The sequence below is a fragment of the Equus przewalskii genome, chromosome 14, assembly GCF_037783145.1.
Source record: "Equus przewalskii isolate Varuska chromosome 14, EquPr2, whole genome shotgun sequence".
In the NCBI taxonomy this organism is placed as follows: Eukaryota; Metazoa; Chordata; class Mammalia; order Perissodactyla; family Equidae; genus Equus; species Equus przewalskii.
This window is the reverse complement of record NC_091844.1, coordinates 88,321,869-88,335,116: the sequence shown is the minus strand read 5'-3', so window position 1 is coordinate 88,335,116 and position 13,248 is coordinate 88,321,869. Positions and strand designations below refer to the sequence as shown.

At 46.0% G+C, this 13,248-nt stretch overlaps 2 protein-coding genes across 7 annotated transcripts in view; one reads left to right on the top strand and one right to left on the bottom strand.

Moving 5' to 3' along the window:
• EIPR1 (EARP complex and GARP complex interacting protein 1) overlaps nt 1-7,591 on the bottom strand; it is a 136,364-nt gene extending 128,773 nt beyond the window's left edge. The window contains exons 1-2 of one of the 5 annotated variants that reach the window (XM_070571787.1): nt 7,033-7,591; nt 619-702 (exon numbers count right to left, since the gene is read on the bottom strand). In XM_070571787.1, the coding sequence (XP_070427888.1) occupies nt 619-702; nt 7,033-7,074 (126 nt within the window). In that variant the 5' untranslated portion in view covers nt 7,075-7,591. Of the gene's footprint in view, nt 1-618; nt 703-6,810 lie in introns of all 5 variants that reach the window. The other 4 variants (XM_070571788.1, XM_070571796.1, XM_070571795.1 and 1 more) reach the window with 4 other exon arrangements.
• Nucleotides 7,592-9,686: 2,095 nt separating this feature from the next.
• Nucleotides 9,687-13,248, top strand: part of TRAPPC12 (trafficking protein particle complex subunit 12) — an 88,270-nt gene continuing 84,708 nt past the window's right edge. Inside the window, exon 1 of one of the 2 annotated variants that reach the window (XM_008544583.2) lies at nt 9,687-9,848. In XM_008544583.2, coding sequence (XP_008542805.2) covers nt 9,693-9,848 — 156 coding nt within the window. In that variant the 5' untranslated portion in view covers nt 9,687-9,692. The remainder of the gene's footprint in view (nt 9,849-13,248) is intronic. The other variant, XM_008544584.2, reaches the window with a different exon arrangement.

Below are 13,248 nucleotides of genomic sequence, written 5' to 3'. Positions count from 1 at the left end.
GCACCTGTGACGTACAGAAAGTGCACGGCTTTATCCCTATTTTAGCGATGAGGAAAATGAAGTCCAGGAAGCTTAATCCATTTGCTCAAGGTCACACGCTTATGTCAAGCATGAACTAACCCCCAATCTCATGAATATCCAATATTCACCCAACATTCTTTCTATGACAGTGGCCAGAACAGCAAATGGGTCACATCCTATATGTCTACCTGGATCAACTGGCAGTGACAGCCTGGAGCTCTCTGTTGACACAGGACTATGGCCTCGTCCAGGCTCAGCTACAGAGAGTGCTGAGAGCTCTGAAAGAGGTCATCCACTGGCCCGGGGAGATGGGGAGGCTGCCCTCGTGCCCGGATGCCTCTCAATCACTTACAGTAAATCCTGTACACGCACAAGACCAAAACAGAAAACTACGACAGCACTGCTACGCAGAATAAGTTTAAATTGTGGAACTCAATCAGTATATACAGTTGGATATTTAAATCCCAAAGAAAGTTTTATTTTGTTTGTGTGGCATTAATCTTCTCAAATGTTGCTTCAAAAACCAAGAGCAAAGTGGTTATAAAACTAAGAATAGGCTTAGTAATTAATATGTATACATTTGTCAAAAATAGTTACCTGATTATCATATTTAAGAGACTGCGTCCCAACCAAAAACCGAATGGCATCTGTTTCTGCAGTCTGAGGTGTAAGAGCACGTGCCTGCAGGAGAGAAGGAAAATACACACCCATTTATGATGTTAGATTTAACAGACAAATTAAAAGGGCAGTTACCTCCTCCATGCTGATGGAGCATCAATTAGCACAAAGATCTGCAAGGCAATTTAGAAATATGTATGAAAAGCCTTCAACTTTTGTACACTGTGTGACACAACGATTCCACTTCAAATGTGTATATGGAAGCAATGTAAATGGGCACGAAAATTAAGCAATAAAGATGTACATTGTGTTTTTTAATAAAACCATAATTTTCAACAGTAATAGACTGGTTGAACGTATTATTCTTCAACAAAACAACAGAAAACAGCTCCCAGCAATGGCAGAGCGGGCAGTTTAAACCAAGTCTGCTGCAGGGGCAACTGGAAAACTAAACAAAACACTGAATTTGTTTCAAGGCCTCAGAAAGCCACCACAGCAATGAAGAAACACCAGGATCCGGGGAAGGAAGTTTAGAGAGGCACGGCTGACCTCTGGCCCACGTTCACCCAGAGGCATCCATCAATCTGGAAAGTGCGGTGAAGCAGCTGAGGCAGAGGCAGCGTCTGACAGCCATGGGCTGGGGCACAAACACAAGGGGAAGAGCCCACCTTGGAGAAGGGGCCAGCAACACATGAGGCCTAGGAGTGAAGTGGGCTAGAACGAGACCAACGGCATGACTAACGCTCCAACCTTCTGTCCCCAGTCAGATGCAAGGCCATCTGAGCCGGCGGTCTCCCGTTCCTCGCCCACTCTGCTTTGGCTGCCTGTGGCAGATGTTGTCTGCCCTCTTTTCTCACACCCCGAGTGCAACCAGCCCTATCTTTCAGCAAAAAGCTCACCTCACACTTCAGCAGGGAAACAGCCATCCAGGCCTCCTGCCTGGAGGAGGAGCGCTCCCTGGCTCCCCAGCGACCTGGCCGGTCTGCGGCACAAAAAACCCGAGCCCTCTCTCTCCGTTCCCTCTCCTCTCCTCTGGTTCTTCCCTTTAATGGGAAACGCAGCCCACATCTCCCCTTGTCCTGTGAAAACATCTTACCTTGACTCATTTCCCTCTCAAGCTACTGCCGGATCTTTGTTCCTCCATTCACTGCAGAACTTAACAGTGGCGTGGATACAAAAAGCCTGCCTCAATGCCACCAGTTCCTCCCTCTGCCACCGCATGGCACAGCCCTCCCTGTGGTCAGACCCAAGGGCCTGCCTCCAGCCCCCCGCCGGAGCTCCATACTCCCCTGACACAGGACCCCTCCTTCCCTTTGCTTCAAGGACCCCTTTGTGTCTCAGCGCCAGTCCTCTCCCTGCCCCCTCCTCAGGCTGTGGGTTCGCTCCCATGGTCCCTTCCTTACTCTTCTCAGTCCACACTTTCTCCCCAGGCAAGCTCCCTTTCCCACAGGTACACTGTCATGGCTTGGCTGATGATTTCCAAATGTGAATCTGGTGCCCACTAACCAGCTCCAGGCAGTGCTGCCTAACCAAACTGATCTGGAGTGCCCTCCACACACCTGCTCACCTTTCAGCTAACAAGGCCCCTGCCACCCTCCTCTCCTAACCCATCCCACCTAGTAACTGCACATCTGGCCTTCCACAGCTCCTCTCCATCCCCCTGCCACACCTCCCCAGTTCTCGCTTAAATCACATTTCCACAACCTCTTAAGCAACGTTCCTGACTTTCTATATTCCAGCTCATCCTCCACCTGGCCACCTCGTCAAGTCACTCTGGACCTCAGGTTTTCAAACAGTGGGCTTAACAATTCATTTCTCTCTTCCCAAACTCTGGGAAATCATACAAAGCAAGAAGGAGAATGAAAAGCAGAAACATAGACTGTCTTCAATGGAATGCGGAAATATCTATAACCCAGAAGCACAATACAAAAAGACTCAAAGATGGAGAAGATTTGGGGCCAGCCCGGTGGCACAGCTGTTAAGTTCACTCATTCCACTTAGTTGGCCCGGGGTTCTCCGGTTCAGATCCCAGGCGCGGACCTACGAATCACTTATCAAGCCATGCTGTGGCAGGCATCCCACATATAAAGTAGAGGAGGATGGGCACGGATGTTAGCTCAGGGCCAATCTTCCTCACAAAAAAGCATACTGTAATAAAAAATAAATAAATAAAAAATAAATATCAGCAAAAACTTCTAAGTAAAATATTTAAAAGAACCCAGCAGAGTCCTATTTCATGATCAAATGGAATTCTTCCCAAGAATGCATTTAGAAAGTTAGGTCCAACATTTAGAAAGTTAGGACTATAACTGACCAAAGAAATCAAAAGAGAAAAATCATATGATTGTATGATCAGTTCCATGGATACTAAAAGCATTTGAAAAACTGAATCTCTCTTTGACTGTAAACTCCTAACAGGTAAACCCTGTGAGCCCTCCAGAGGTGAGCCTGGTGCCACAGGGATTTCCTGCCCTGGCAGCAGGCAGACCCTCCCCTCAGCCGGCGGAGGGTATAAAAGCCCAGAGCCTGCTCCTCTCCCGTGGCTGCACTGACCACAGGACTCCAGGTGAACCTCCAAGACCACCAGGCAGGTGCCAGGAAGCTGGCCTCCCAGTCGCTCCTACCTTTACATGGCTCATGTAATTTCCACTGCTGGCTTTCTATCCTGGTAGGAATTCCAGGGAAAGTCATCATTCTCGCCAGGCTTCAAACCCACATGGTCCTTTCTGGCCTTGCCAAGGTCACATCCTTAACTTCTAAGAAGGGCAGCACTGGGCTCAAATAGGAGCCACGGGACATGCCCCCACTCTGTTCACACCCCTATTGCCCCATCCACAGCACTGGGCACTCTAAGTCACATGCCTGCCTCTCCCACCTAGGTATGCAGGACGCCACCACTAGCTGAAGCCACACTCCTCCCTATGCCCTCAGAGCTGACACAAGGGGTCACTTGGTGTGTCCGTTAAATGACTAGTGGCCCTCACAACTAATGAAGGTCTTCAAAGGTTCAAAGAAATAAGCTTGCACGAGAGAAACAATTCTGGAGAAATATTTATAATAAAGATCATAATAATTAACAAAGAACAATGTATATGATATTTGAACATGCAAAAAATCTATAAAATGAAACTATAAGATGGCTTTGTGCTGAAATGCAATATCTTCGTGCATCAGTTTGGAAGCAGCAAATCCATTTACTGTTTGATCACGGTTACTGTAAGTCCAGTAAAATAATTCTCCTCCCTTTAAGAAAAAGAGTTCTAAAACTCACCCAAGAAATGATAGTATTACGTGTCTTATTAACGTAAACAGATTTTCAGCCATCCTCTTGCAAGGCAAACATGATAGGAATGCCATGCCCTAGATCACCCAGCCATGAAAATGGAAACACACACACTTAAAAACAGCACAGGGCACACGACGTCAGGAACTGGAACACCCAGAAGAGAAACCTGCACTTTACAGGGACACAAATAAATCATATATATACACACACATACATATATATCCATCCTGAGCCATGTATTTTTTGAGGAAGAAAAATAAAAATGAGAAACGCGAGCAAGCGAGAGCCAGCTCTGACGGCCTAGCAGTTAAAGTTCAGTGCACTCCACTTCGGCAGCCCTCATTGGGTTCCCAGGCATGGAACCACACCACTTGTCTGTCAGCAGCCATGCTGTGGTGGCAGTTCACATAGAAGAACCAGAAGAACTTACAACTACACACAACTATGTACTAGGGCTTTCGGTTGGGGGAGGGGGGGGAAGGAAGAAAGAGGGAGGAAGATTGGCAACAGATGTTAGTGTAGGGTGAATCTTCCCCTGCAAAAAAAAAAAAAAAAAAACCAGCAAGTGAGTAAGCTAGAACCAAAAACATGTCTGAGGTTTCCAACTAAATCTACAACATAAACAAACAAATAATAATAAAAACAAAGCATCAAAATATTCTCCAAATTGAAGTTACACTTTTATTTCACTTGGTTGAACTCTCTGGGCTTCTCCTAAGCCTTGCTATTTCCCAGGAAAACATTGAGATCTATTCCCTTTAACCACTTAGGCAAACGTATGACATTCACTTGAAGACCAATCCCTGTCAGGTGCCTGATTCATATCACTAGGCCCCACGTTGAATTTACATGGTGTGGCCTGAAAATTCATTTCTCTCTTCCCAAACTAGGAAATCATGCAAAGCAAGAAGGAGAATGAAAAGCAGAAACATAAACCCTGTCTTCAATGAAACTCGGAAACATCTACAACCCAAAAGTACACTACAAGAAGAAGGCTCAAAAATGGAGATTAGAGCTGAGAGAAGACGCTGAAGAGGACGCAGGCGGTGACACCCCCAGACACAGGCAGAGGAGCACAGTTCTCTGAGTCAAGTGTGTGCCTGGAAGGGCAATGCCTAAACAATGCCTGGGACCTGCTTGTGACTAAGACTGCAGCCTGATTTTGGTTTAGGCTGCCCTGCTCCCATCTTCCAATTACCTTGACTGACTCAGTGATCCAACAAACAGGTATTATGCACCTTCTAGGGGACAGAAGAGAAATAAGATGTCTTTCTCGGCCCTGCTGTCCACCGAGAGGAAGGTGGGCCTGCTCTTGAACGTCTGCTTCTGACAGCATCAATACTCTAAATGAGGACCTAAACATGTAGGAGCCAGGGGGTCTTGTTCTGAACAAAAGGACTCACAAAGCAAACAGAGCACTGATCGGGAGGAACCCAGGCCTGAAGCAGCTTCTCTAAGAACCACAAGAGGTTTCACTGCTCTAAAGCCAAGTGTCCTCAATTTTTAAATGGGAAAGAATAATACCCACTCCCAGGGCTGTTGTGACAATTAAATGCCCTGTCATATGACTGTCACAAAGTATCTACTCAGAAAAATCTACCAAAATGAAACAAAAAACAAAACCGGACACAGGACAAAAGCTGGGGTGGAGAGTTTGTGAGAAAGCAGAACGGAGTGGAGCAAGAAGGGAGGGGAGGGAGCCCCAGGAGGGATGTTTCCAAGAAAACAAAACAAGAGAACTGATGAGTAACGGTACAGGTCAACCTCACAGAAAAGCATCTCGCACAGCATCTACAGAGCTGTTGATGGGAAGGTCAAGGCTCATGACTACCACACAAGCAAAACTGAACAAAGGAAAAAAGGAGGCATTTAACAACTATGGGAAAAATGAAAAGTTGCACAAGAAAAAAAATGAAATCATAGTACCCTACTTGAATCAGCAGTCAACAAAATTCATACAATTACAAAAACGAAAACCCTGAATACGGATTTGGCAAAAATTTGTCATATAACTATACTGGGAGTCTAAAGGAAGGCAAGGAGAGAGCATTAAAAAAGCCAAAAATCCTCGTGTGACATGACATTCAGTTACCAGATTACGTCCAAGAGATAAAAGCAGGTAAGGTAAAGACTAGAAGAAACCATTTTTAAAAAGTTGAAAGTGCTTGTTCCCAGGGAATCAGAATAGATGGAAAGGGAGTGTTTAGAGCCTGCTGATTTTAATCAGATTTTCAGGAATTTTACTTCTTAAACGACTCATAAGAATTACTTGAGTTTTTAAAAAGTTTTAAATATACAAAAATAAAAAGAACCAAACTCGTGAACACAAGTCCACAGTCCCTTCCTATGAGCTCAAAGATGGCAGTCATATGATCCCCAAATGCCCATAAACACTAACGTGCTCAGCATTTTCTTCTTTCATTGAGCCCTTTGTGCGGGTCTGCTGCCTTTTACTTACTGTAGTAGTACCTCACTTTCCCCTCCAAACCTCATCACCCCCAGTCAATGGTCAACAGTCAGACCCCCGTCTTCTAAGGTAAACTGCTCTCCACGGCGATCTGAACGGCACTGAAACCAAACCTCCACTATAATTTTCAGTTTTTGATGTTTACCTCAGTAATGGTTCTTCAAACGCAAGAAAGTCATGGCTCGCGAAGTTGTTTAAAGAACTACAAAAACCAGCTACTTCTCTCAAGATAAAGAAATTCAGATAAAATAGTTGACGTCCAAGGCAAGGATCCATTCCATCGATTTGTCAAATCCCAGGAAACAACATTTAATTATCTCAAAGATCCAACCCTGAAGATCAAACCCTTTGGGTTATTTAGGAGATTTCTTAAGGAGATCAAAAAGTTAATAAGTACACGGGCGAAAGATGCACCCACCTGTGTCACGCAGGACCCCAGCCCGTCCTGGGTGACCAAGTGATGTCACCCAGGACCCTGGCCCGTTTTGGGTGACCAAGTGATGTCACGCAGGACCCCGGCCCGTCATGGATGACCAGGCCCTTTAGCCCCACAAAGCCCCAGTGTCCTGGGCTGCGCAGAGGGAACCGGGGACCTCGCTCTGCAAACCGCGCGACGCCGTAGGGCCCTCCTGTGACCCACCTGGAACTCCAGCCCGTAAATCACCGGCGCGTCGTCCTCCATGCTGCGGCCGCTCAGACGCCTAAGGTCGGTCCCTAGAGCCGACACACCCCTACCTCAACGCCCATTCATTCCCTCCCGGCCAGGCGGCGCCGAACCAGATCCTTTCTGGCCCATCCCAGCTCCCGTAGGGCTCACTTCCTGTGTTTTCCTGACTCGTCATCACTACGCTCCTCGCCGGCAGCCAATGGCAGCGGCGGCGGGCTGGTGAGCATGCCCAGTTGGCTCCCATCCGGGCTCCCAACTCCGCTGACCCTGGGAGAGGAGGACCCGGCAGGGAAGAGCTGGGTGGGGAGTGGCGGCCACGGCCTTCCATGCTTCGTCCAGGTTGTCGCTCCGCCCCCAGGTTGCAGTTACGGGCCCTCAGGTGTCTCCTGCTTGGAGGCCTCTCTGCTCCATGGCCGGAGAGAATCGCTTACCTAGGCTGTGACTCTCGTTTGTTATCGTGGGTACTTTCCCGAGCACCGGGACAAACCCTTTCCATGCGCTGTCTAAAGTTCTTCGGTCCAACCTTACGACTAGGGTACCGCACTTCCATTTCACGGAGGAGAGGCTGCAAAATTCAGTAACGATAGAGGGCGCGAAGATAGTAAATTGGGGAGCTAGGATGTGTGCCTGATCTGTCAGACTCAATGTGGCTCAGCCCAGGATCCTTATGTCAGGGGCCATGTCAATTCTGTCCGCAGGCGCCCAGCTCTGTGTGTAGCAGAAGGATGCACTGCAAAAGCTGGGGTGATGAGGGCCGCCTGGCACCGCACTGCTGGCGGTATTTGACCAGCATTTGACTCTGAATGGGAATCTGCTGGGAAGACCCTACGTTCCCCTGAGGTGTCCAAGGACTGTCACGATGGAGAGGTTGACCCTCTTGGGCAGTACTCCCCAAGTGCATGCCTTGACATTAGGCAGTGCCCTTGGCAGAGAGGAATGACATTGCATGGAATCCCAAAATGCCATAGCTGACCCCCTTCACTAATCTGGGTACCCACCGGGTTCCAGGACCACACACCTGTCCTCTGTGTGATTGTTTAACTTTTCTCTATACCCTTAATCCATCTTAATGACGAATGGCAGAGTTTGGAACACATATGTGAAAAGATGCTCAACATCACTAATCATCGGGGAATGCAAATCAAAACCACAATGAGATATCACCTCATACCTGTTAGGATTGCTATTATCAAAAAAGTCAATAGTGTTGGCAGGATGTGGAGGAAAGCAAACCCTTATACACTGTTGGCAGGAATGTATATTGGTACAGCCACTATGGAAAACAGTATGGAGGTTCCTCAAAAAATTAAAAATAGAACTACATTATAATCCAGTAGTCCCACTTCTGGGATCCAAAGGAAATAAAATCACTATCTAGATGAGATATCTGCACCCTCATGGTTACTGCAGCATTATTCACAGTAGCCAATACATGGAAACAACTTGTGTCCATAGACAGACGAGTCGATAAACAAAATATTATATATATGTATGTACACACACACAATGGAATATTATTCGACCTTAAAAAAGGAAAGAAATCCTGTCGTTTGTGACAACATAGATGAACATGGACAACATTGTGCTAAGTGAAATAAGCCAGACACAGAAAGACAGATACTTTATGATTCCACTTACATGTGGAATCTGAAAAAAAAAGGTTGAATTCATTCTAACAGTAGAGTGACCATTACCAGACACTGAGAGGTGGGGAAAAGTGAGATGTTGTCAAAGGATACAAACTTTCAATTGTAAGATGAACAAGTTCTGGACACCTAAGGTACAGCATAGTGACTATAGTTATTAATAAGGTACCCTGTACCTGAAACTTGCCAGAGTAGATCTCAAGTGTTCTCACCACACACACACACAAAATCGTAACTGAGTGGGGTGATGGTTATCTTAATTACTTCGATTTTGGTAATCATTTCACAATGTGTATATATATATACAAAAAAATCACATCATATACATTAAATACATACTATTTTTGTCAAAAATGAATAAAATTTTTAAAATCATTTAAAAAAAGAAGACAGGAATGGTCGGGTTTGGTTTTGCTCAGTTGAACCCAGTGCCTAGCGTCATGCCAGGCACAGAGTTAAGGCTTCATGGATATCCTTTGGATGAATGAGGAGACCTCACTGATTGATTTGAAATCTAGCAAGCAGAGGCACTGACATGAGCATCCGTTTGCCCGAGATTAAGTTTTGGAGTTAAGAGAATGCAGGATCTTCATACTGCTACATTTAACCCACCCACTTATTATTGATATTATTATTACTACCATCTTTATCATTAATGTTATTATTACACAAACACTACAGATGCGTGGCAGGAAAAGTAGAAAATATACATAGGCACAGAGAAAAATCTAAAAATAAATATTTTGGGGGTGCTTTGGCCAGGAAGAAAAAGAGCCTAACCGTCACTCTTCCACCTGCCCCTCTGTCAGAGGTTTGCGGGTAGCCTCTGAGCGTCAGAATAATTTCCCTCTCTGTTCCCAATGATGGGGGCGGTTCCCCGCCCCTTCCCCGCCCCTTCCCCGTCCCCCGTCCGCACCTCGGGGCTCTGGCCCCGCCCACCGCGGCACGAACCGGAAACACACTGGGCTGCCGGCTCCCCCACTGGGCATGCGCAGGAGCCGGCGCGCGCAGGCGCAGAAGCTGCGGGGGCGGGGCGGGGAGCTCAGAGCCGGTTATCTTCTTCCCGGCTTCCTCTACCTTCTCGCCGGACAGTGGTCCCGGCCACAGGTGACCCCTTCCCCAGCCGCAGTGGGCGGGTGGCAGGTGAGGATCGGGACCCCGGCTGCAGGGAGCGGGGCGTCCCTCGCCGCAGCCCCGCCGGCCTCAGCCGCAGCCCCTCGGGGCCCCTCCCCGGGTGGGCTCCTCTCCGGGCCTTCCCCTCGCTTGTTCCTCGTTGAGCTGGTGTGGGCTGATGTTCACAGCGACCTGCCCGACGAAGCTCGGTGTTATGGGGTGAAATGCCGTGGTTTGTGTAAAAGCTTTGAAGTCACCGTGGAAATGTTGGCTGTTACGCGTCCTGATCCCTTAGAAAGCGACATCCGGGACTGAACTGATCGTAGAGCATGTATACTGGGAAGAGTGAAAATGTGTTTATTTAAAAAAGAAGCGTCAGGCTCAACGATGTGTTCTAAAATAGGTCTGTTTTTCTCAGTCTCCGCTGCAAGAGTTTAACCCCAGTGAAAGATTTCCTTGGACCTACAGTTTCTACCTTTATTTTTTGGCTGAGGAAGATCGTCCCTGAGCTAACATCTGTGCCAGTCTTCCTCTATTTGTATGTGGGTCATGGCCCCAGCACCACCACTGACCAGGGGTCTAGGTCCGTGCCTGGGGTCCCAACCCGGGCGCTTAAGCAGACAGCACCAAACTTAACCACCAGGCCACAGGCGACCCCAGTTTCTACCTTTTTATGGCTCCTTGAAGACGCTATATCTTTTAGGTTGAAATACTTTACTCCCTGCTTGTTTTCATAAATTCAGAAGATGGTCTTGAGTGGCAGGCAATGAGCCAGGCCCTTTATGACTGAGGGGGACAGGGAGAGGGGATGCAAATAGGAGAGTATAGTCGCAGCATTATTCTTTAAGTCGTCACATTCTGTGATTTCTAACAGGATCTTTGCGGGTCCAAGACACTGTGTTACCACTCTGCTTCGTCATTAAGGTTGTAATTGCTATGCTTGAATATGTACAGCTCAGCACAGTTTAAAAAGTGCCTGTGCATCAGTTACTGTTTAATCCTCATTATCCCATTTTACAGACGAGGAAACTAAGAGTAAAAGATGACGTCATTTTTCACAGGTGATGTTGCTTAGTAGTGAAGCTAAGATTCAAGCAGTTACTCAGACCTGCCTTCAGGGCTCCTCCTGTCGCCCATGCTGCTCTGAATCATCGTCCATCCTAGCAGCCTAACAAGGGGAGCAAAACAGGAAAACCTGCGTTAGGATCCTGTCAACATCGAGTATTGGCACTGTGACTTTGGCCAGATCGCTTGGCTTTTTCTGCTGTACGGTGGAGGTAGTAATACTTTATAAGTGGGTCCTGAGGATTAAGTGGGATAATACTTGTGAAATGCTTGATCTGCAGTAAGTTTTCCTTTGTAAATATATGCTAATTAGATTTCTACTACATGACATAGTACTGTCATGGAAATAGTGTTTACGTTATTGCAATCTGATAAAAGATTTGTAATTCCAAAGGTTTATGTCCAGAAAGGGAACCGGAACGGCTGTAGTTTTAGTTGTCCTTAGTGAATTTAAATCATTTAAAGTCAGTACTTAAAAAAATTTTTTTTTTTAAAGATTTTTTATTATTTTTTTCCTTTTTCTCCCCAAAGCCCCCCGCCGTTACATAGTTGTATATTCTTCATTGTGGGTCCACCTAGTTGTGGCATGTGGGATGGTGCCTCAGCGTGGTTTGATGAGCAGTGCCATGTCCGCGCCCAGGATTCGAACCAACGAAACACTAGGCCGCCTGCAGCGGAGCGCGCGAACTTAACCACTCGGCCATGGGGCCAGCCCCAGTACTTAAAAAATTTTTAAGGCATTAATTAATCTCATTGTGCAAAGCACTCACCTGGACAGAGAGAAAGATTTCTTTGCTAGCATTTTGACGATGACATGTTTAGAATCATATTCATGGTATAATAAAAATCATTAAGCCAATAGTAGGAGGCGTAAAGATTTATGTCATACACAAATGAAGAACAGATGTGTAAAGACTGCATGTAACATACATGGAAGAAAAAATATCACGTGCAAACCCAACCCAGTCTTCTCCCACCTGCGTAAGATGTGGACCATTGCCAGCGGCTTTGAAACTCTTCATGGGTCCCTCCCCAATCAAACCTTCCCTTGCTGTCACCAGCTGAATTGGGTATTATTATTATTACCTTGCTTTTGTGTTTGTATTCCTAAAACAATAATTGTTTAATTTACGTTTTGAACTTTATATAGAGAATCATACTGTTTATTTTTCTACTCGTTCTTCATGAAAAATTAGATTTGTGAGAGTCAAACAGATTAATGCATTCCATGTGGGGTGGGTTCATTTGTTTTCACTGCCACTTCATATTCCAGTTTTGAATGTACTGCTATTTATTATTGTGTCTATGGCAGTAGTTGTTTACAGATTTTTTATTTTTTGGCCTTTGGACGGGGGGTACTTTGTTTGGATTTGCTGTTTATAAACATTCACGGTCATAGCGTATGGTGCCAGTGTGCAGAGTTCCTCTATGACACATAGGTAGTGAGACTGTTTGTTGTCTCAACCAGGGCTCTTGGGAGAGTGAAAAGAGGCGCTTCGTTTTACTGCAGCCATGGGTATAAAATGGAATCGTTCTGAACCAATGAAGATGTGTGGCTTTTGGAATCGTAGGATACATGCGTGTGAAATGTGTGTCCCTTTCAGCCTGTTCAAATCTTTGTTCTATTTTTCTTTTTTTTTTGAGGAAGATTAGCCCTGAGCTAACATCATGCCCATCTTCCTCTACTTTCTATGTGGGATGCCTGCCACAGCATGGCTTGATAAGCAGTGTGTAGGTCTCTGCCCAGGATCCAGGCCAGTGAACCCCAGGCCGCCGAAGCGGAACGTGCGAACTTAACTGCTGCACCACCGGGCCAGCCCCCTGTTCTGTTTTTCTGTTGGGCCATTTATTGTCCTATTGATTTGCAGGAATTTTTTATACATTCTTGATATGAATTAAGAAGTCTGACACTATCAAGTGTATGTGAGTGTGTTGAACAGTAATACTTATCCATTGTTACTAAGTTTTAAACTGGTACAACCACTTAGTAAAGCAACTGGGCGTTCTCCAGTAAAGATAAAGAGAGATGTTCTCTATTATCCAATACACGTACACACACACTTGTAATAACATCGTGAAGACAGCTGCACCTGCACACCAGGAGACACGTACGCGAATGTTCGTAACAGCGCTGTTTGTAGTACCAGAAACCAAATACCCACCGACAGTAGAATAGATAGGATGTTTTGGCGCCATCACACAAGAGAGACCATCACCAGCGAAGATGACTGAAATCTTGCTTCACGCCACTTATAAGGTTGAATCTCCAGGTTAACAGTAGGAAGGGAAATAAGTCAAAAACTGAAAATGTAAGTAACTTGTTTGAGGAAATCCATGTGGAAAATTAAAGAAAAACGAGTATGAC